General features: G+C 38.0%; 1 protein-coding gene and 1 long non-coding RNA gene across 2 annotated transcripts in view; one reads left to right on the top strand and one right to left on the bottom strand.

Moving 5' to 3' along the window:
- Positions 1-8455: 8455 nt before the first annotated feature.
- LOC139798678 (uncharacterized) lies at positions 8456-15936 on the bottom strand. The gene is made up of 3 exons (XR_011726902.1): positions 13439-15936; positions 10074-10213; positions 8456-8509 (listed from the first exon to the last, which is right to left on the bottom strand). It is a non-coding gene; the product is annotated as an uncharacterized lncRNA (long non-coding RNA).
- DHX32 (DEAH-box helicase 32 (putative)) overlaps positions 9833-24992 on the top strand; it is a 20563-nt gene continuing 5403 nt past the window's right edge. The window contains exons 1-7 of the mRNA XM_071749669.1: positions 9833-10330; positions 12532-12725; positions 14089-14461; positions 15841-16086; positions 18303-18402; positions 18571-18729; positions 23729-23920. Coding sequence (XP_071605770.1) covers positions 10025-10330; positions 12532-12725; positions 14089-14461; positions 15841-16086; positions 18303-18402; positions 18571-18729; positions 23729-23920 — 1570 coding nt within the window. The 5' untranslated portion in view covers positions 9833-10024. The remainder of the gene's footprint in view (positions 10331-12531; positions 12726-14088; positions 14462-15840; positions 16087-18302; positions 18403-18570; positions 18730-23728; positions 23921-24992) is intronic.

The following is a 24992-nucleotide window of genomic DNA, read 5'->3' as shown; positions in this document are numbered from 1 at the left end:
ATGTCTACTCTTTCACTGGTAGAAATATTCTTCACAATATTCTTCACATATTCTTCACAAGTCCAGAAGGCATGAGATAGGCTACATAAAAAGCAAACAGCTGATTTTCCACCTGCTTACCTTGAACAACCAACCCTTGGCTAAGGAGATTTTAATAAAGTAATTTAAGATTAAAAAATAAAAAAATATGGAAGAAAACCAAGACTCATTTTATTCTTCATTTTTATAATTGTGCTAGAGAGCATTCTAGAGACTATTACACCTATAATTTAATCTATGGAATAACAGAAAAGTAAAATTATGTGTTTTCCCTAATGTCTGCTCAGACAATACTTTTTTTTAGCATTCTTTTTTTAAATTATTTTTTTAATAATCTGTCTAAGCAGTCCTTGAACTCGTTGCTTCATTATAATTTAAAATCTGTACTACTTTCTAGCAGGAGACACAGAGAGAACTGGGCTATGAGCAAAAGCTCCTTTAGGGCTACTGACCTTTAATCAGCATCTCCAGGACATCCTTGGCTCTCAGCCTTCTACAATGTGCTCTGCAGCATTTCCTCTGGAAAAGGAAGGAACTAAAGCTCCTAAATTCCTTCAGATACTCCAAACACTTTCCAAACATTTCAGCACAGAGCAAGTGTTTCCAAAATCTCTGTATTATTCCCCCAAATCAAATGTCCTCAAGTTCTGCATCACTGCTCCCATACTGATGCATCTGTCAGATCTAGGCACCAAGATATAATCTATATGAAAAAATAATGATTTTTTTTTCAGTAGAAGCTAAGTCATAAACTAAGACCAGAATGCAAATGGCATAATCAGTGTTTTTCCAATTAAAGCAGAGCTTTTTCATTTTTGCTTATGTCCCCAACTAAAAAGACTTAAAATTTTCCCTCGTAGGAAAAAACCTAATTTGTAATTAACCTTAACTGTGCTTGTGAATTAACTGTTCTGCTATGAAAACTGTAATTTAGAGACAAGGAAAGACATTTGCACATATAAATACCTCATCTGCACATGTAGTTAAAGCAATATCTGAATGTTATACACGTGTGGAAAACACCAAAGGGGAACAACATGTTTTCATTTACATATCATCTACAAATTTGCATTCCAAAATACTTCAGAAGTGTGGGAGGGAAGATTCCAAGAGCAGGTTTTGTCACATGCCCAAAGTGAACTATTAATCAAAACTATTAATCAAAGATTTGCAGCATTTCTGAAATCTATCATACTATACCTGCTATTTTTTAAAAAATACTCCTTCAAATGAGCTGCATTTATTATAATTTATTTTTAGCAGAGAGGTATCCATGGAACAGAAAGAAGTTGACTGGACAAATCATAAAAAAATGTCAGTACTAATGCAGTCTAATTCTGCCACCTAGTGACAAATCTTCCCACATAAATTTTCAAATCCCATCAATGCATCTCACTAGAAAATATTCATCTGTAAGAAAAGGACCAAAGTGTGCAGCCTTCAGAACCATACCAGCACACTCTGAATTTTACTACCACCAATACTTCAAATTTAATTCAAAGCAAAGGGAAACTGAGACTATCTGGGCTCATTTGGGACAGTGCCTAAAAAGTGAGCATCTCGTTGAAGCTTATTGAAAGTATTGGTTTTTACAAGTGACACCAGAGCTGTCAAGAGCTTGTTTGGGAGATAATTAACACATAAGCAGGATTAGAACAAAACAAAAATTTTATGTTACCCCTCTGTGAGCTGACTGGCTCTATAAAGCAATCAGAGTGTGACAGGTCTGAAGAAGGAAGGCATGGAAGGCTCCTGGGGATGTTATAGCTCTGAAATTAGGCAGGACTTGCAATTTCCCTCTATGAAAAAAAAAAAAAATTAAAAAAAAAAATTGAGAGGCAGCAAGTTTCCTTGATAGGAAAACATCCTCACACCCCTGAGCAGCTGGGCTGCCCCGTGGTGTTGACACTTAACAGTCAGCTCTTGAAAACACTATTTTTACAGAAATGTCCTTTCATAAAGGAATAAAAGCAAGGTTTACAGGTGCCAGTGTCATCAATATTACCTGAACTCCACCCAAGTATTGTAAGGTTTCCTTAGGAAGCTTCCATTTCCGGAGGCTGTGAACGAAGTAACTTAAAAAAGATTAAATTGCTCTTCAGTTCTGTCTTAAAACATGGCAAGATGTACTCACCAGTTTGAAAATGCTGTGAGAAAGCCAGTGGTATTTTCTGCTAGCTTGTAGCACAGTACTAAAGCAGCACGGGTACTGTATTTTTCAAGCCAGTGAGTAACCCAAGTCCTTCTTATACTGAACAAAACCCACTCAGCATTTATTCTTCCTCTGACTCAAGCTATTCTGCATTCATCCCATGTAAGCCTGTATCAACTCAGCTGCTTCTCTTATGACAAGAACACCTCCTAAGTCTACTCTGAACATCTTATTAGTTAATTACACCCCTTGGCTGTAAAACTTCCATCAGTTTTGTCCAGCATGGTAACAGGGCTGGGGTAGGAGGTGACATGCAGAGAGTGGAACAGATTTCATGCTCTCCACCCAGGTGGTATAAATGCTTCCAGCAAGTTCTTACATCTCTTCAGTGTAAGACATCCCTTTTTCAGGGCACATTTCAGCATTCAGTCTGGATTATTACAGCTTCTAAATCAGCTCTTGTTAGAAGGGCCTGAGCTATCATAGGAGGTACCTGCTCTTTTGATAAAAGGGCTTCATTTTCCTGAAGATAAGTTGTTTTCCCTGAAGAAAAGCCTTGAAACAGTATTTAACTTGAAGGAAAGTCCTCTAAGCTTCCTGTTTCATTATTATCATTTTATTATTATTATTATTATTATTATTATTATTATTATTATTATTATTATTATTATTATTATTATTACTATTATTATATACTATTGTCTGTTATTATAGGTCTATATTATTATTAATAATATTTTTTATTTTTATTATTATAGTTTAAACATTGTCAGCTGCAATTTGTGTATTTTGCAGGCAGCTGGAATAGGGACTGCTGTACCAGCAAACAGGAGCCTTCAGGGCTCACTGCCTCCTTCCAACCCCTAAAAACCAGAAGCAGAGCATCCTCGTGCTGGAAGATCTCAGTTCTCCATCCAGCTGAGTCCTTGGCTCAAAGCAGCCTTCAGGAAGAGCTGGGGATCCCATAATCCAACCCCTGTTCTGTGGTTACCTTTTTGCTGCCAACCTGCCTGGGTAACAAGGTCCTACCCAGAGGAGCTTAAAAATTCAAATATTTCCTGAATGCCTCTCAGTTCCCCTCGTATTTATTTGCATTTAATTATTATCTAATTATTTATCAGATGTCTGTATTCCTCCCCTCACTCCCACCAACTGGAATCACAACATTTCAGTAGAACAGTGAGATGATTTTCTTCTAAGTTAATTTAAAATGTTTATACCTTTTTGTGTATAAAGGAATAAATTATACACACACTGCATTTCTATGGCTATACACACAGACATACCTCTGCCTTTGCCATTTCATGATTTACACTCATCTAAATCTCATTTTCTCTAAATGAAAATATAGTTGTTGTATGCTTTTAATTTTTATTTTTATATATATTTTTTTATTATTATTCTTTGTGAATGTTTCACACATACATTAACAACACTTTGGGGAAGAAAATTTAGTTTGATTTATCCCAGTGGCAAAATTCTCATTCAATTGAAAGGCCAACCATTTAATTTGGCAGATGTTAATGCTCCACATTACCTGCAGATCCAACAACAAGAAGGATTTGATTTATCAGGGTACAGCCACACCAAGTCACATTAACCCCACTAATATTTTGGCTTGAATAATAACCATAAAAAGGCAAAAGCCAAAAAATGAAGCATGACTCCATTTCTGTCTACAACAAAAATGCTACATACCTGATTAAGGTGGGAATATTGTAACAATTTAGGCAAAATCAGTGCAAATTGGTGGTGATGGGGGGTTCTCTGTAATGGAACCCAACAGTGAGTGTGTCCAAATGCAGCACAGAGGCACTGAGCCAGGGCAGGGTCACATGAAAATAATCTCTGATGTCAAAACAAAGCAAAACCTTTTTTTCAGAGCACGTTGATCCTTGCCAGTTCCCAGGGACAGTAACTGCCTGACCAGAGGAAAAGAGCTATGGCAACTTCAGCTCAGTTGAAACAGAACTGGCAAAAAAAAAAAAAAAAAAAATGTTCAGCCCCAGCAGGCAAAGTTAATCCTTTATAACAGCAAAGTGCTCATCTTTCTGCCTAGGTTTTCATTTGCAGTTCTGCAGCATTGTGTTTTGCATTTAGGAGAAGACATCATGATGTCCAACATTTTCACATCTTGTTAAATAAGTTATAAAGTTACAGGTTCCCTAAAAGTTTCAAAGAACAAGCAAGAACTAATAAATGAAAGTGTTTGGAACATGAAACAAATCAATAAAATTTGTACTTAAGCCACAAAATATTTTTTCTTGTTTATATTAAGAAATAAACTAGACTAACTTTATGTGTAGTTTCTCCATCCTGCATGATCTGAAGCATTAAAAATCCCCACCCACAGAAAAAGGAAGAGAACTCTCTGTAGAGACAGACACCTGTGGCATAAAAACACTTGAGGGGGGGGGAATTTAATGTATTTTATTGGGCAAACATAAAACCTAGCCAAATCAATCAAATCAGATTGGTTTGATCAGATGGTTAAAATATCTTAGAATACAGAAAATCCATTCTAGAGTAAAGAGGTTTCTCATTCCATTACCCATCAGAGAAGCAATGACCACTCTGAAAGTTTCACGCCTGCTGCCAAAACTTGCAAAGAAAACTGAAGCCCTGAAGTCAGAAAACAAGTGCTCAGCTCCCTGCTGACACAGCAGGTCTGCTCCTCTCTGCACCAACCTCTTCTACAGCTGGAAACATCTTCTGATTTTAGGCAATTTGAATAACTCATAGAACTCCACCTCAAAGTTTTCAGGGTAAATCATGGCTCTTTTTCATCAACTCCAAAAGCCTGCTGACTGCCAGGTGATGAAAAGTTTGCCTTCCACTTGATCCCTTCTCAGCTGCCCATAAATCTGTCACCACCACAATTTACCAGGATCTGGAAATGTTTCACCACGCTCGTGTTCCATTGCACACCTTTCCCTTCCACTGCTCAGCATCCCTCCCCTCTGCTCCTCTTTACCTCCCACAAAACCCAGAAATTCATATTCCAGACCATGAAGATATCCAAACCTCCTCATTCGAAGAAAAACATAACCACATCACTAATATTGTCACAAATTTGTTCCAAAAGGCTTTCTAAAGAACACTTTTCACCAGTTTATAAAGCAAAAGCACTGACAAACAGCTTCAAGGCTCACAGCACAAATTTTTGGTTTCTGCTTATCAGACATTTTGGCCCCCACCCAAACTTCTTGTCTGTGGTTCCTGTCATCTGGAATAATATGTACTAACACTGTCTAGCTGATCTTCTGCTCATTTCATGTTCAAAATATCCTTAATTCTCTTCCCTATGAATTATCTTCATTTCTCCCTCCTCCTCCTCCTGCTGTTCCAGCTCTGGAAAGTGTTAAGTCTACAGCATCATGGATATTCTACTAATGGCTTGCAAAGAGAATGTTGGCCTTGTTTTTTGTAAACAACATAAAGAGAGTAGAAAACAGATGAAGATATCCATTACATTACAAAAAAAACCACTAATAAATTAGAATAAAATTCCATTTAGACCTCCTATCATCTGTCTTCTTAAGATGTCTGGGTGTTTAAATAACACTTAAAGTCACTCAGGAAAAAAAGGACTTGCAAAGGATCCATACAGCTCCAAGTTGGCTTTTCAGCTCATCATTCAAATGTTAATTAAACAAAGAAACAGATCTGATGCCTGCCTGACAGTGCTGCTGCTAATGCCCTGAACACAACTATACTGCAGATGATGAGGTAGCTAATGGTTTTATTAAGCAAATGGTGGTGACAAATATGGTAATATGTAAAAAGAAAAAATAATAAAAAACTTGTTTTGAGCTTGCTTTTGTGGTGTTTCTTCCAGCTGATGAAGTTAAAGGTATTGAGTTTGTGTCCCATATCAAGCTGGTCTGTCCTGCAGTCCTCTCCCGGAGGTGACCTGGGGACAGAGGGCTCTGCCACTGACCTCCCAACTTCTGTCCTCTTCCAGACTTTTCCTTCACTTCCAGATAAATGTGAAAATGACAGCTCTCAAAACCCAAGCATTTCTACTGCTAACATGTGCACAATTTCAGCTCAAAACCCCTAACAACTGCTAACTTGGAGCATTTTGTTCTAACCAATCTATCACCTGCTGGAAGTACTTTTAAGAGCAATAACATGAAACTAAATATTTTACCAACCAACAAAACCTTAACTGGAAATTAAAACACAATAGAAGTGTAACTCATCTGTGCTGCTACACTCTTACATGATGGAAATCCTCTATTTTAGTTTTACATGCTGCTCAATAAATAGTAATATAGTTACAGAATAACCAAGGTTAAATGGTGCTGTCTGTAGGCCAACAGTGCACCAAGATTTCCTATTCATAGCAGTATAAAAAGCAACAGAAAAAAAAAACCTGCAGAGACTATTAAAGTGTCCCACAACTTCAAAGCAGTATAAAAAGCAACAGAAAAAGATAATCTGCAGAGACTATTAAAGTGTCCCACAACTGAGGCCACCAGCATCAGGCCCTGGGAATCCACAAGGAGCTCAGCAGGTCAAACCAGTCCCAGGGAATAAACTAAGCTGCCTGGGTAGGGTTTGGGTTTTTTTATGGGGGAAGAGGGGTTGTTTTGTTGTTTTTTTTTTTTTTATGCTGAAAGAGAAAATTATCAAAGCCTTCTGGAAAAAATGTAATTCAAGGATAGGCACAGCCCTTCTGCTTTCAGCTGCAAAGATGCAGTTCCAGATCTCAGTGGACATCCACAGGAGTGCCAGAGGGATTTGGCATCAAAAGATTTTGTGCTGGAGAAAGAGGAACTGTACCTGAGAGCATCTGCTGGCTCTCATCTACCAAGAATAAACAAGAATTCTGCTTTTTAAAACTATATACTTCCCATTTGTATTCCATAGGCTCCATTCGCTTCATTAAAATAAATTTAATCAGAAACTCTCTGTTTAAATTACATTCTTGGGGAGAAAAGAAGTGACACCCTTAAATTCCCATTACTGTTGCAGACTATTGCTGCCAAAATGAAGGAAGAAAAATGAAACAGAAGAAAGAACACTGTAATACCACTGATACCACAAATCCAAATGCTGTATAAGTTGCACAAGGAAAAATCCCCCTCCTTGGAAAGATTTAATAGTGAAGCTGCAAAGAGTACCTATATATTAACCAGGTTTTATTAAAGATACAGAATATGGTATGTGATATTTACTGCCTTCCTAGAGCACATTATCATGAGCACAACCACAAATAATTTAAATCAATAGCAAATTTCTCACTGGCATCTTTGAAAGCAGCTTATACCCCAATTTACTAAAACCACTTATCTGCAGAGAGTGTTTCTGTTTTATTTATTAGGATTAATTAAATCCTTCTGTGTCATGTGAAAAAGTATATCTTGTAAATCCTTAAGGGCCTGCTCTAATGACAGCAATCAGAAGGGATGATCAAGAAGCCTGATGTCAGAAAAGGGAAGAAAGAAAGGGAAGAAAATAGCTCCAGCTAAATAGCAAAGCCAGAAGGGTCAAGAGCAGGTGGAGCACAGGGGACCAGGACAGAACGAGGTCAAAATCAAGGAGTAAAAGAGGCAAGATCAGAAACCACTGCTCTGGAACAAAATGTCAGAGCTAGGGAAAGACAACATATTGAGCAGCACTGAGCTACAGCTTGGGTGTCTTGATGTGCAAAGGCAGTGTTTAATCATGCTCCCAGGCCAGTGCTTGGCTGGTTCTGCTCCTCCATTGCCAGGAGTTGGCTACAGAGCTCTTGGGCTCAAAGTACTCAATCAGGTACCTGGCTGAGGATCAGGATTAAACCACCCCCCAGCCCATTTTAGCCAAGTTAAATAATGTAAGCCAGTTAACAACATGTTCTGTTAAACCATTCATTACCATGAAGGGAAGAGTAGTTTTGGGAGATGTGGTTTTCAACGAGCAAACATTCTTCTTGATTTGGTGAACTTATTTTTCAGTTTGCTCTCTCCTATGACTGGTAGCAAAAAGAAAAAACAAAAAATTTGCTGTGGTATGGCCAATCCTGTTCAATGAACCAGAATATATTGAGGCCATATACTGATGATTTTGCAGTAAACAAGCCTATCCTGCAACTGAGGAGAGCAGGCACTGCTACTGCTGTTAAGCACATAAAAAACAAGGAAAGTGCAGAATAATAGCAATTCACCTGCTTGCTGCATGCCATTTTATGCTGAATTTCACAAAAATCAGACTCAGTGGGATTGTGCTCTGCCAGTCCCCTCGTTACATTTATTCCTTATTGAGTGATCTCAGCCACATTTGAGTGAGGCAAAGATCTTGATGGCAGTGGGTTAGCAGCACTAAACAGGAAGGCTGTAACAGAGAATGAGAGAAAACATCAGGACATCCAGGGACCCACTAAGGTCACAGGAAAAGTGTTCAAGCCAGTTCAGCTGAATGTGACATATTTCAGTGTCATTTTCACAGATACCTTGATATATCATCTTCACAAGTAGCAGATATGGCCCCACTCATGCTTGGACTGCAGCATGTTTTGCTGTACTGTAATGCCAGGGAGTGGGCAGATAAATCACTTGATCTTTCTTTTTGCTTTCCAGAGCTGCCCCTCCAGTGGATCACATTCAGTTTTTGCCTTCAAACTGGGTAATCTGTCAGTCTCTGCTGCCAGCCACTCTAAGTGCCAATAATGAGCCTGTTTTGTGAGCAGCATATAATTAAACTTATCCCATTTGGAGTGAGATATTCAGACTGCTGAACAAAAGATTTTCCCCCCTTCTCTCTGTTGGTGTTCTATGCTGCTGTCATCAGAGAATGCATTAGTAGCTTGTAGTCAATATGGGCCACAGTTATGAAACAAGGAAAAACTGTAAGAGGCAATAACTTTTATTATATTACTTAGCAAGGGAAAAGCTTGGTACAGAAAAAGCACCCAAGCATTGTGCTCTTAGGCTGTTCATCAAGACATTACCAATATCATTGTTCAACAGGAGACTTGCCTCTGGAACTAACGTAGAAAAATGTTATTTAATATTTCTGTTACAGTATAGATCAGTCAAGGTTAGGAGACTCTATTTTGCTACTTTTGTGTGCTAAAAGCTGGAGTTACTTTACGTCAGTAATTTGTTCTTCCCCCATCTTTCAAGGCCACTTCTGGTGTCCTTGAAGGATTAGAATTGGCACCTCTTCTGTTAAAGCCTCACCAGATTTCAAAGAGAATTAATCCCTGGAATGTATAGAAAGACTTTTTATTACCCTGACTTTCTAAAACACTGCAGACAACATAAACCAAAACCAGTGGCTGTTCTGATGGAGGCTCCATCCTGCAGCAGCCGCCTCCTGAAAACCTGCAACACCCGCAGCCCCTGCAGAGATTTTGCTGCACCCAGGGGTGAAGCCTTTGTGCCAGGATTAGGTGGCCACATGACCACCTCTGCAATCACAATAATCACCCTGGAGCCTCCTATTCACAGCAGCTGGGAGGGATAAAGGTCAGGATCAGGGGGCTCTTTCCCAATTGTGCTCCAGCCTGGCCGAGCAGGAGCACAGGCAGGGGCTGGTGCTCAGGGTTTCTGCTGCTCAGCTTCTTTGATATCTTTTGCTTTAATCACTGATGTTTTGAAGAATTTGGAGTTTAGGTTTTTTTTTATGTTTTTGGTTTTTTGGGTTTTTTTTTTTCCTAAGGCTCATTGGCATCATTAAAGCACTTAAGTGGGACAAAACAGACCCCAAAGAAGGCAGCTGGACCCCGAGACTGAACTGAACTGAAGAGCTGGGAAATTCTAATCCTGAGGCAAGCCAAAATGAATTTCCTCAGGTTTAGGGAGCCTGAATGATCTATCAGTACACAAAGGTCCCCATCCACTACTAATGTGTTTTTTGCTGGGAATAATACATGTAAGAAAAATGGAGTTTTTACCCTTTTCTCCAGAGATGCACTGCTTTTCAGAGCTCCTTGAATGCAGCGATGGGGATGAAGAGGAAATACCAATATGTGGAGAAGATTTAGAGCTTAATCCTTTTGATGGCTTGCCTTACTCTTCCCGTTACTACAAACTTCTGAAAGAAAGAGAAGAACTTCCAGTCTGGAAAGAGAAATATACATTTAGGGAAAGTTTGCTTCATAACCAAATTGTGATTGTGTCCGGAGATGCTAAGTCTGGCAAGAGCTCCCAGGTCAGTCCAAGATAAATGGTTGTTTTTATGTGGTTTTTTTAAACTATTTTTAGAACATTTAATATTGTACACTTTTCAGAGTTATTATTACTATCATACCAATATGTCTTTTGGATAAATTGAGCACTGAAGAGTAACACTTGTCAGACTGAGATTGTCTGACACGGTGTCAGAAACAGCTAACACAAACCTCAGATTACAACTTCTGTTTTAGTAAATGAATACTAAATAAATAATAATAATAAATAATTTTGTTTAGTAAATAAAAATATGAAGCCCTTTTTGTACCCTAAAAACCACATGAACTTAGTATAGCTTAAAATTCAGAACCAAATATACATATAACCTTAGAAAAACTTTGTGTAAAATTTTATTGTATCTGTCAGTAAGTGCACTGTATATTTCTGCTCTTTTTATAGCAGATCACATCTCAACTTGAAAAACTATAAACTGCATACTTTAAAATGTGGCACAGAATATATCAGCTAAAATCCTTCCCTACTGAAATTACAGGTGTATTTCTTCTGTCTTCAGAGAGGCCAGAGCTAAGTGTAAAATACTTCAGGACTTATTTCAGGTTGCTTTGGTATTTTAATCAGTAAATCATTTCTTCTAGGTTTGGCTGGCCACTATTTAGTCCATTTGGAAAATTTCATTGCCTCCTAAATAATGACTGAGCTTGTCATTCTATCCTCTTTTTCACCATCATCAGTGCATAGTCTTACTTAAAAAGTGTGTTTTGGCTCTGATTAGAGCTATGTTAGCAATAAAATACAGTGGATTTGCAAGCAGGTCACAAGAAGAGGTGAAAAAAGCTCTCAGAGGATGTAGGAGTGGAATCATTAGGGCTGTTTCTCAGGGAGAAGTAATGGTCTTTCCCTCAGGTCAGCCAAGAACAAATGCCATTTCCAAGAATACACAATTACTTTACAGATCTCGTGTTAAAGACATGACTGAAGCCAAGATCTCAGTTGACTCTAAACACATAAATATCCACTAGGACTCTCAAATTCCACTGTAATAATATTTAACAGTGTAAGTCTCTTACCACAGTAAGCAGAGAGGAATTTTCAAGCTGGTGTTCTAAGCCAAAACATGATTGTTTATGACTGGGATCAGGAAAAAGCTTTCCTGCAGGTAAAGCTGTTGGATAATTCCTGTAGCAGGGCATCTCATGCCTGCCAGGATGCTGGACATGGCTGGAGATCACATATTGAGCAAGAGACATCATATTTCTCATTGAAAAGTCCTGTGTTCCCATAAAAAAGATCTACAACAACCTGATGTCTGGAGTATTTTTTGGAGTGCAAAGGCTGTATGCCTTGTTATTGATTGTAATTTCTCCAAAATAAACTTTGTATGATAATCAAATACTTGCTAAGAAATCTTAGCTTTAAAAGGTGTCCTTTATCAAGTTTAGGAAGATTTAACACATTGCTGGCTGGCTTTTAGGCATTTTTACAAACATAAATAACTATTTAGAAATAAATGATGCATGGCTGACGCACCTTGTTTACAGATGTTGATGAAGGATTTGAAATCTAATACTTCCATTAAAATAATATTTATAGTGTCATTTTACCCTCTTATTACAACAGCCCATTAATATTTTCTAGTGCTCATTTTTCTCCTGTAAACAGACAAACTAGAGAGCTACTGCCTAAGTTTCCTGAGCAGTTGCAGTTGTCTTTGTTTACAGAGTAATTAATCTGAGATTACATATATTTACTGGGGCATTTGTCAGCTTGAAATCTTCCTGGGGCATGTTTCTTTTGTTAAGGACCTGAACATGACACAGTCTGGGCAGGTTTAGCACTGAGGCAGCTGAGAAGCCCCTGACAATAACTCCCTAAAGTAGCTGGATCTATCAGGAGATGCTTAGGAGTGATGCTGCTGGTGTTCCCTTCTCCCCAGAGGCCAATTCTGTCCCTTCTCCCATATATTCAAACTAACCTGAGTCCAGTTAAGAAATTCTCAGGTAAATCTTCTAGCTCATGTCATTCTAACTCTTGACTGCTTAAGAGATTCTTGCCATTTATCAAGGCAGATAATTTCTGTGCCAGGTGCAGCTCCATCTATCAGTGGTCAGGCAGAGAGCAAGAAGCAGGTGCTCAGCTTGGGTTCTTCCACACTCTCTGCTCCTTTTGCCTCTGATAAACATATTAAATACTAAATAAATCTGTTTTCTTCTTTACTCACAGGTTCCTCAGTGGTGTGCTGAGTATTGCCTCTCTGTTCACTACCAACATGGGGTGGTGGTTTGCACCCAGGCTCACAAGCAGACAGCAGTGTGGCTGGCACTGCGTGTGGCTGATGAAATGGATGTCAACATTGGGCATGAAGTGGGGTATTTTGTCCCCTTTGAAAGCTGCTGCACAACAGAAACCATCCTCAGGTTTGGGTTTTAATGCCTTCAAGCTAACATGTAACTTACACAGCTCTTTGCCAGCTCACCAGTTTGCAGGTGAGAGCATTTCAGACCTTAGGCACTTCTGCACCTCTCCACTTGTGGGCAGGAGAAGGAGCCCCACAGCCTTGGGGGAACTTTGCTAAGGATGGAAAAAAACTTTGCATACAGGAGGAAAACAAACAAGCAAAAAAATCAAGACAGCTTGATAAAGTTGCATAGATTTTTAAATGCAGACACTGGAGATGTAGTGATTAATCAGTAAGCTGTAAATGGCCTGAGGGATGTATTTGGTGCTGAACTGGAGTGGAGATTTAAGTGGACAAGATTTCCATCTGGAAAAACTTCATTAATCTCCATAGCATTCTGCTTTTCCTTTCTCTGCTTTCCAGGAAACATGGGATAAACTATCACAAAGGAACAGTAGAATTTAAATAGATGCAAAAGGCATAGCTAGAAAAGAGAGCATTCCATGACAAGAGAGAAAGAAAAAAGGCATTTAGAAGGATTTTTTAGAGATAAGAAATTATACTAACTATTAATTACAGGCAGGTGACAGCAGCAATGCAGGGAATAAGATTTTGAGCCTCTCTAAAGTTTAAGAGTTATTTTCTCTGGTTCCTTAACATGGCAGACACAAACTATGAAATCTATATCCTTTTTCCCAGACAGTGATTTCCAGTGGAGAAGAGGATACTCACCACAAATTCAACCTCCTTCCCTTCCATGCATCCTTTCTCTTTCACAGGGAGCTCTGTAAACCTCCTCCTGCAGCACATCTACCTGCAGCTGCTCCTGATGTGAGAAGGAGATGAACCATATCCTGCCACACATGGAGACCTTGCTCAAGAATTCAAAATCCTGCTGAGCAACACAGAATACATAATATCCTTCTACAAAACTTTCAGTAGCAGGAATAATAGGGATAAAAGTGAGGAGGGCTTTACAGTCTGAATTCATCTCTCATCCTGCTCCTGACACAGCATCACAGGCACACGTGTACACCTTTTCCTCACTAATTCTGTTAGTTCCTTGCTCAAAAACTGGTTGTGTGCAACATGCTTGGATAGTTTGGGAGATGAAAGGCAGTATGTTACAATATTAGGGCAGAAATATTTCTTCTTTTGCATCCTTTCATAGTGTCACTGAATTACACTGAGTTTCCAGCTAGCTGAAGAAGGATTTAAACACAGAGTTGAGGTTAGGATAACGTGAAAAATAATCTGTCTCTAACAAATCATTCCTTGTTAGAATGCAAAAACCAAGCTGTCCTCAAGAGCCTGGATTAATTTCTCACAATCATTTTAATATTTCAAGCCACTCTGTGGAATTTTCTGTTTGGGTGTTGCAGGTACTGCACAGATGAGATGCTACAAAGGGAAATGATGTCTACACCTCTTCTCAGCTCTTATGGTGTTATCATCCTGGATGATGTGCATGAAAGAACTGTTGCAACAGATGCTTTACTTGGCCTTCTTAAAGCAGTCTTGATCTCCAGACCAGAGCTGAGGCTGGTGATACTCACTCTGCCCCACATGGCCAGCAAACTGCACAATTATTTTGGCAGTGTCCCCTTCATAAGAGTGGAAAACAAGCACCAGACAGAGGTTGTGTACTCCTGCAGCATCCAGAAGGACCACTTTCTGTCTGCACTACGACTGCTCTTTGAGATCCATCACTCAAAAGAGAAGGGGGACATTGTCATCTTTCTGGCGTGTGAGCAAGTAAGTTATTAACCAACTGAATTATTGATTATTTCTGTGCTTTTATATGGCCTACAAATATCCTCTTGGCAGTATCTGAGACATCAGATAGCACCAAAAGTCTCTATCATTTCAGGTTGTTCTACAAAAAAGTAATTTTATGCATAACACTGTATTGTATCTATGTAGCACATAAATATATCTACAGAGTCCTTCTAAGAAACAACATAAATCACAGTGCTCAGAAGTGGTGAAAGCAAAATGCCCATCAAAGAAACATTCCCAGCCCATGCATTCTTTAAGTCTCATATTAAAGTTTCATGTTGGTAATATAGCTCATTGTTCCCTGGCACTCAGCTGTCTTTGAAACTGAAGAAAAATATGAATCAACTGAGAACATTGCAATTTCTGTGTTGTCTTTGTGCCAGCCTTGCTATTAGATGCCACTCTTAGATCTCTGTAAAAATTGGTATATAATACTTTCAGCCTATAACTATTATGAACATAGTGGCAGTTCCACATAGAAAATCAACCTGGTTTTTTTCAATTTTGAAAAACAATTGCTAATAAAAATGCTTTTGAGAGAAATATCGCTTTTCATCTGAACGAATCTATAAATTATTCTTGTATACTTTTAAAAAAAATCAATCACAATGCAAAGTATTTTATATTTTAAAAAAAGACTAAAACAAAACCAACAAAAAACCTTTTACAATATATATTTGACCTCTGAATTTGTGGACTGTTTTAAAAGTGATGTTTCAGTAACACAACCTGGAGACATTTTATTGACTTTATTAAGTCTTCATAAACTTAATCACTGGGTTGGGGAAACCACCATAAAACTCTTTAGAATATTTATATCTTCTTGAACACAATAATTAAGGGAAAGCAGGGCAATTTCTGCATTCTCTGACCTTTTAATGTATTGTAATTAGACTAAGAACACAGCACTTTCCAAAGTGATCAAACCCTTTGGCACTTAATGACTGATGTGGATGCAACCCCACATGTCCTGTAAACATGAATTTTAGTGACAGTTTTAGGATTTCTCAGCCTTGCCATTCCTATAGTATATTTTTGCACATCTGTCTTACCCTGGAGGTTGATTTCAATGTGATTTAAACCCCCAAAGACTTTTGAAAATTTCAGAGGAGAAAAAAAACCTGCCCTGCTTTTCCCTCATCTGCAGTTAGCAGATACAGTCAGTAAATTCTCAGACAGAGGTTTTTTTTAGCCCCTTAATTATTAATCATGGAATATTTAAACGTTATAGCTTGATACATAGTTCAAAATAATTTTTAATTAAGAATTGCTTTAAAATTACATGTTGGTATTTGGGGTTTGCACTCACGAGAAAAAAAATAAATAAAAAAAAAAATTATCTTTCTTGATTTCAGGAAATTGAAAAAGCTTACCAGATGATCAGACAGGAACAGTCTCATTTAAATCCTGACCTTGGAGAACTTATCCCAGTTCCTTTATACCCCACAAAACAAGACCTGATTCCCAAACTGAATCAAGAAAAACAGAAAGGCTGCAAAAAATACAGACGAAAAGTGCTGCTCACCACGTGCTTTGGAGAATCCTTGATTTGGATTAAAAATGTAACCTTTGTCATTGATGTGGGTGTAGAAAGGAGAAAGGTTAGTCCAGCTCACCAAAGTCAGTATGCCCAGCATGGGTTTTTCAGGGTGGGGAAGAAGGGAAATGTGCAGCTAACAGATAAATGCAAACTCTTACTAAAAAGCCTGAATATTTTCCTGTTATTTCATAACTCTGATTCTGTGATATTTTTAACATTTGAATTAACAAAATTTAAATGATTCCATGGACAGCTCACGTGAAAACCAAGGAAGAAACCAATTACTTCCTAAATTCAGTCAGAAAACAAATTTTTCAAGTTTCTAAAGCCTGCTCAACACTCCCAGCTGAACCTGACACTCACTTGGGCACTAATCCACTGATACTTCATTTGCAAGCTGTATCTGACTGCAGTTTTGGCCTATAAATCATAATTATCTCTTCAGTATCTTATAGACAGAGCAGAATACAACCAGTTCTTCACTAGGTGTTGGCAGAGTGCCTGGTTTCCTAGATGAACCTCATCCCTTCTTTAACAATTTAGTGATGCCACAGATCACCCAGCAGTGCAGGATGCTCACAGAGGGAAAAAGTCCCCTTTAGAGCTGCTCTGTGCTCCCTCAGGAGATGTGTTTGCATCCAAGTGCCCCAGAATGCTGCAGTTTAACAAATTAAGCTTTGTCCTTTTACAGTTCATTCTAATTGCATCCATTGGTTCCATCCTGGGAAGAGCCACACAAATAATTCTCACAAATACATCTCTCTTGTTTCTTTCACTTCCACAGGAATGTCCCAAAGAATGAGGGACTGTGTAGGAATATGATGACATTACATGAGCTGGAAAGCTGCACTACTACAGGCTTTGTACCTGACCTATGGGTGTTGCTAGTTGGAATAAATATTCCAGTAATAGGCAAAAGAAAAAATGTGGTACAGTTTCTTTATGTAATCCAGAATTGAATCACCAAAATGGAAGTTGTGTTCCTAAAATTTTGGACTGGGGATCATTCATCCTGATCAGTCTTGAAAGTAGCTTAGGCAAAAGCTTGGGAACCACCACAGAATTTTATTTGCATTGCAAAAAACTAACACCATTTTTTAAGGTCCTCATATGGGGGTTATAAACTCATCAAGTCAAGGAAAAAATTGTCATTTTGTGTGAGACAAACAAAAGCTTAAAAGCAGTTTTCAATTACATTATGTATAACTCAACTGATTTCTGAAATTCTAGTTTGCCTGGAGAAAGTAAATGAATCTCCTCTCCATGGTGAGTTGAAGCCCAAAATAAAACTCAGTGCTTTCTGTCAATCAGAAATATGAAGCAATGGGAGCAAAAAAAAATCACTGCTATCAGTCCCACAATTTTAACTCTTTAATAATTCTGTCCTATGAGTCCCACAATTTTAACTCTTTAATAATTCTGTCTATCAGTCCCACAATTTTAACTCTTTAATAATTCTGTCCTAGTGGCTGCAGTTTAGAGCCCTAATATTCATTCCTCAGAAGTTCAAATTCATTCAGTCTACGTGGCTGAAAGTTGAACACAGCAAAAGTTTTGTGCAGAACAAAATCCTTAAGCCTTGGAGTTAGGATATATCCTAAATTTCCCTGGAGGAAAAGAAATCTGTCCCCTGCACTGAAGCACATTTTATCTTTTTTTATTAAAGCCTGCTCTAAACTAGAAAAAGTTGATTCAGATGACATGACTAGAAAATTATCTTGTCCAGGTTTTATATGCCTTGCTGTATATTACAGAAGCTTTTGGACATCGTCCCATGGACAGAACAGTGAGTGAATTGGCTCTTCTGTTTAATCAAAATTGAGTACAATTAAGAAAAAAAATCAAATGGGACACTGTAAATCTTTGATACAGTCCTTGTCTCCTGTACTGAATTGAGAGATTTCAGTATTAAGGCAAAAATTTGGAGTTAGGGAACAAAATGTTATCAGACAATATTGGGATTCTGTCACTGGAAGAAATAAATAATCTTTTTTCATGCTTTTCTTGATGATACTATAGATCTATATTTTGTGCTCTAGTAAGGTAAATTTCTTCAGAAAAAGACATTTATCTTACAGTATGCTTACAAAGTTCTTTCAATTTATCAAAGTGCTGAGAGCTCTCATTTCCAGGCTGGTGAAATAACGTAGTATAAAAAGAAATCAGACTATTACTACACTTTCTGTAAAATGACCTAGATAAACTTCAGTACAGACCATGAATATATCTGTAGTCTTCATTTACTTATCTGATGCTTAATATCTCTTTCATTTAAAGGTGTACAATCCTAGAATCAGAGCAGACTCTGTTATAACGCAGCCTATCAGCAAAAGTCAAGCAGAGATGCATAAACAAATTCTGGGCATGTCTTCATCAGGTAGAATTATTAGCTCAAAATTTAACTCCATTAGCTCCAACTGTTGATAGAATCAATGTGGCAATAAAATATAAATGTGGCAATTAAATATAAAATATTAAAAAAAAAAAAAAAAAAAGAAAAAAAAAAGGAAAAAAGAAAAGATAATTTTCCTAAAATCTCTTCCAGGAAAACTCTTCTGCTTGTATCCTGAAGAATTTACATACAAAGAAATGAAACCATATTTTCCAGCCAAAATACAGGAATCAAAGCTAACAAGTGTGGTTCTCTTCCTGAAGAGGATGGATATAGCTGGCTTAGGACACTGTGACTTCATCAGCAGGCCAGGTAATGATAATTTATGGTAATTTTCCAGAGTTGTGTAATTATTTTTGCAGGTTTTAAAGATGAATTTTGCCCTGTTATTCGCAGTACTTGTAATAATGCCACTAGTTTTACCCCTTACCTACTAGAACACCTCATGATGCAATAGTTGCAAGTTTTCCTTGCAATTAACCAGAAAGAGGCTTGGGGCTTTTTTTAACCCAAGGTGAATTTCTCCAAAACTGAATCCCATTTTCACTGAGATGACAGTGTGACATGAACTGGTGAACAAACAGACCAAAAAGTACACTGAAATTCACAGCAAGAAATCAAAGTGCTTCACAGTCCATTCCCTACAAGTGAAGTGGAGAACACAGAGCAGATAAGCAAGGAAACAAAAATCACATCAGTAAAACATTTTATTTCTGCTCCACAGCAATGTGCACAAGTTGGTTTTGGGTTTTTTGGTTTTTTTTTTGCTGCTGCTCTTTGAGAAAAACTAAAAAGCCCGGATTAACTCTGCCTCATTACTGCATTATGAAAGCAACAATGTCAGGCTTAGAGCTGCTGCATTTAATTCAGGATATAATCAAGATGAGCAAGTGCAGCAGACTTGTTGCCCTTTTCAGAATTCATCAGCCATATGAAAATGCATTTGGCACTGCAGGGCTGGAGTGAATTATTTGAATTCCTGTGCCAGAGAATGGGGATGTCTTGAGGTTTCTGCCAGTTATCAGCTAGAACTTCACTGTGTTACATCATGGGACAAAAGAACTCCTTTCCCACAGACTGCAGCAACATCAGGCATTTTTTGTAAATCACTGGAAAATCATTATTTACATTATGCAAATCAGTCTAGAGATGAAGACAAGTAAAATTTCTGTAAGAAATCAGGGTGAAAGCAGTTTGCTGATTCATGCAGAATTACCATAAACAATTTTCATATAAAATATTTGTTGTTGGTCACGAATACCCTAACTTTGGGAGCTCTGTTATTATAGCCCTTCTGAGAGAACAATTCTAGAATATCCATAATAATAAGAGTAGTATAAGTGCATATTAATCCAAATAGTTTCAGAAACAAAATTTGTTTGCATATTTTAAAATTATAAACAGACTCTTTAAAGACAGCAACTCAATGGGTCGTGTACAGCCTACTCAAGAGAGATCATTTCAAGGCAGATAAATTAAGTTCACCTGTTGGTTCTTGGATGTTTTAATTCCTGAATTTCATTGGTTAAATAGTATTGTTTGTCTAAGGAAAAAAACTTTCTGATGGCACAGACCTGGCCACAGACTTCATCTACTGCACTGCATAAATGAGTGGAAAAGCATAAAGGGACTGAGAGGAGGAAAGGACCAGAGAGCAACCAAACACAGGAGGCAAAGTATGGATGGGAGAACCTGACCCTTGGCAGAATTCCCTACCCATGGGACAAGAGGCATCAGGAATGGGTGTCAGGGCATCAGTACAGCCCAGTCCCTGAGCAGACACCTCACTGCATGCAGGCAATGACTTGGAATAAGGAGCTGGTGTCACACAGGGCAGCCCAAAGAAAAGGGGGAACCCAGTACTGTTAAAAGCTGGACCACTCTGATATCATTTACTAGAGAAAAATGAAACCCAAATGATTAAAAGATTTTTAAGCCATTATGTAATAATCTGTAAATTATACTCTTTGTGGTTATACTACGTGTGGCACAGTCATGGGCATGATTTGAGGGGGATACAAAGCAGATAGAAAATGGACTTGACTGCACAGTCAGTGCTACCTGTGATGTGTGGCTGTAACTTGGAATATTTATGGTAGAAAAATGCAGATCAGTCCTTGTCCTGGCTGTCCCTGCTGCTGGCAGAAAAAGCACAGTGGGGACCACTACTTGTCAGCTTGGAGGAGTGAAGGAGGGTGAATAGAAAGGCTACGAAGTATCAGTTTGGAAGAAGTAATTTTTAATGATCAACTATTACTATAATTTCAAAATAATATGGAATTGGTGGCCTAAGGGCATGACAGACTCATTAAAAATCCTACCTCGGCAGTTATAGGGGGAAAAAGAGAATTGAGGTAAAGCCTACACATAGAACTTGTCCTTGAAGAAGAAAAATCTTTGCATAATTTGAAGAAAACTTGGCACTGGATTTCTCCATACCTTCAGCTTGCTATCCAAGGAGCAATGTTAAAAAACAGTAACAGAAAACACCATTCCATAGATTATTCTCCTGGCAGCAATTGCTTTGGCAGTTCTTCCTGATGTTAAGCCTAACAGAAGCTGGAAAAACTTGGTTTGCCAGGTAACAAATCATCTCTTTAAAAACAACATCCCTTCACCCAACATTCCTGTCAGCCCTACCTTTGAAACAGCTGTCCCTATGGAAAGAAAAGTTCTATTAAAAAAAAAAAGTATTTTACACAGCCAAAATTTGCACAAAGCAGGACCTGCAGATGCTCCAGGTGAACATGACATGGCAATTAAAAGGACTATTAATAATCATCAAATCTATGTTTGACTTCAAGCTCTAATATTCACTCATTACAGAATTTTTGGCAAATTGCTACATAATCTGCTTCCTTGTGGAAAAAAAGAATAATACTTTTATATTTATCACACAGCAAGCATTTCCATTTCAGTCATGTAGGACATGATACTATAAAGGTGCAGTGGCCTTTAGAAAATTAACACTGTTTATGTCAAGTTACAAAAAAATGAAACAGAGAATATCATTTTAAATAACCTTCAAATCCTCAGATTAATGATTTAATGATTAATTATTTTAGGGCAAGCAGCCCTAAAAATAGTAAGACTTGCTTGCTAGAAATCATTTTAAGACAATGCAGCTTTAAGTTCTTTAAAGAAGAGATTTCTGTATATAAACATTTACACTACTTTTGTTTTCTCATCATTTTTAATTCAAATGGGAACCATACTATAAAGAACTCTCAAATAAGCATCTGCTGTCCTTACAATGGCTTTTTATTGAGTTTGTGCCTTAAAATGCAGACCCACACCCAAGAGCCTTATTCTATTGGGTTTTTTTATTTCCTGTTTCTTCACCTGCTTAATCTGCCTTTACCATCTTGTCCTTTCTGACATAATTAAACTCCAGCAGTCTTTTTTTTTTTTTTTTTTAGTAACAGAGCAAAATAGGCAAGTCATTCATGCTTATAAATCTCCAGGCAACTAACTCTAGGGCATAAAAATACAAATTACTGATGCTATCAAGAGACTGAAATTGCCTGCCATATAACCATATATTTTCTAAGCTTTAGCACAAACTACTTTGTTTTCTGGAAATTAGCTTTCCATGATTTCCTAGTAATTACTATCTGTCTGAATGCCCATTTTATTCCCCTTGTATTTTCAGTCACTGGTATCTATTTGCTGTTATTGACTCTTCTTAAGATGCTACTTTAGACATCCTAGAGCAGGTTTACACAGTAGAGTAGTTCTGTAAAAGCTGCAAGGGGAATTAATAAACTGTTTTTTCCCTTCAGACATTAGTAACAGAAAAGGCTTGAAAACAAGTGTTTGCTTGCTTCCCACTATTTTCTTTACTTCATTAGAACTGGGTAATTACAGACTGATGGCAATAAACTAACAGCTCACTGCCAATTAAGTAAAAAAGGCAAACTCAAGATTTTCTTGCAGGAAGGCAGGGTGCCTGAGGTGGGATGTTAGGGCTAAATGTGACCTACCAGCTCCTTACAGGTTTTCCTTGCTTTTCATTTTCATGATGCAGTAGTAGCTTGTCAAGGACAGGTTCCTGTCCATAATAGATCCAAAAAGCAATTATTTCTACTCATCTACTGATGAAGATACAAGAACAAACACACCCCCTGCCTGTGTGGGTAGCTGTGGTTGCATTTTGGTGGGTTTCTTTATTTAGAGATTTATTTATTTATGTTAATATGCAAACTTTTGAGACAGAAGTCTCAAAAAGTCTCAAAAATTGGCAGTGATGTCACTGATTTCCCATGGCATGCACAGCTGGGAATCAGGCACAGTTCTGCTCTAGTGGAATTTTTGTCACCATCTTCATTGAGACTAGAATTTGTTGTCCAGAAAACACCAAACTGTTCCTTAAGCTGGAACATACCTAAAGTTGCTGCAGTGATGGGAGAGCAGTTAAGAATTAAAATGAAGTGGCACTTGTAGAAGGCATTGACCACTACAGTAAGACCTGGAACAGAAAACTACCTTTAAAAAGGGAGGAAAGAGCCTTCACACTTCAGGAGTTCCTGAATTTCTATCATTTTTTTTTAAGCTCTAGCAACAGTGTGGACTCAACAACTTCTACTCGGATCTCAGGTTCCCTCCCTCCAGCCCTAGAACTGGAGCCACCAGGACTGCATGTAAAGGTCTTCTGTCCTTATTTTGCCAAAGGGACCAACTTCAGCAGCTTTTCCTGCTCAGGTTCTCATTTTAATACTGATGAGCTTAATCAGAAATCACAGATGAGATGTAATGAGAACTGAGGAAAAGGCTTATTTGTGTCTGTGTGTACAAACCACATTCTGTATCTTCAGATCTTGTGGGTTGCTGATTTCATTCACCCTCACCCATGAAAGAAGATGGTAACTCCCTAATTCTTCTCCACAAATTAGTCTCTTAGCCTACCTAATTATTTTCCTATATTCACTGAGGTTTTCTGCCTCACTGTTCTCATTTCAGCCTATGGAGGCTGTGAGGAAGTTGTCACCCAAATTTAATTTTGTGCAGTGAGAAAGTACAATGCACTATTCAGCAGACAGTGGCTGGATTTTTGACAAAAACTGCTCAGATAGAAAAAAAGATCAAGAAAGTTATTTGCAGCCCTATAATTTACCTCTTTTCTTCTTCCTCTGGAATGTTCTCAGCCTTTTGTTCATCTCATTATTACTTTTTCTTCTTCCCTGTTGTCAAATGATAGAAGCTGACTGCTACCATTTTCACATATGCAATATACAGTATCATAATGAGAATTCAGGCATTCATTTAGACATTGCCATTCTCAAGAATTTGAATTATCTTTCCTTTCTATTAGCTCCTGAAAGCCTGATGCAGGCTTTGGAAGATCTCGATTACCTGGCAGCCCTGGATAATGATGGAAACCTTTCTGAATTTGGAATTATTATGTCAGAATTTCCCCTGGATCCACAACTGTCAAAGTCAATTCTGGCTTCGTGTGAATTCGAGTGTGTTGATGAGATGCTCACCATTGCAGCCATGGTAACAGGTACTCAAAAATAAGGTTTCACAAATAATGATTGTGTCACCTGCCAAATCCATGGAGATTCTTTTGTCTGTTCACAAGGGAAACCTGAATGCAAACTTCTGATATTCACACCTGCTTATTTCAAGTAAATTAATATCTTTGGCTGCTTAGGTCTTTAAACTTGCAATGAAATACAAGTGATGAATTCATAACTAGCACTCTAATCCCATGCCTCAGATGCCCCAACCTTTTATCAGAAAGCATTCACAAAACACCCCTTCAAAATTAACATTCTTATATTCCTGTATTTTGTTGCAGACTGAAACTGCAAATCAAGGGAACTTTTAATTACAAACAATACTGGGATGATGACCTGCTGAGAATTACTTTGTGATCTGCTTCCTCCACTTTAAATATTTTATAAAACTAACCTTAAGTGTCCACACCTTTCTGTCCTGGTGGATCTCTGTATTCCTATGTGGCACTGTAAGACAAACCAGCTGGCTCCAAATGCTGGACATGTGAAGTCTGGAACAGGAACATTTCTATTAGAAGGTTGTTAATTATAAAATTTATTTAATTTGATTTGACAGAACTTTCAAACCAACACATAAAGCCCGGATACTTAAAAACTGTTAATTCCTTAAAAGCCACTACTGAAATTTCAATACATCAAAGACACACAAAATCAAAGATTTTGGGATAACTTGAGAGGAGGTTGATTCCTGAAGAAGATCAAACAGCAAATAATGACAATGACTTCTCAGAATCATAGAACCATAGAATCCTAGGGGTTGGAAGGGACCTGGAAAGATCATCTAGTCCAACCCCCCCTGCCAGAGCAGGGCCCCCTAGAGTACATCCCCTAGGAACGTGTCCAGGTGGGTTTTGAATGTCTCCAGTGAAGGAGACTCCACAACCCCCCTGGGCAGCCTGTTCCAGGGCTCCGTCACCCTTACAGTAAAAAAATTTTTTCTGATGTTCAACTTGAACCTCCTATGCTCCAATTTACACCCATTACCCCTTGTCCTATCACTGGTCACCACTGAGAAAAGCCTAACTCCATCTCCCTGACACTCACCCCTTACATATT

Source organism: Heliangelus exortis, chromosome 7 (assembly GCF_036169615.1).
Source record: "Heliangelus exortis chromosome 7, bHelExo1.hap1, whole genome shotgun sequence".
Taxonomy (NCBI): Eukaryota; Metazoa; Chordata; class Aves; order Apodiformes; family Trochilidae; genus Heliangelus; species Heliangelus exortis.
The sequence above is the reverse complement of the archived record's forward strand: the minus strand, read 5'-3'. Positions and strand labels throughout refer to the sequence as shown.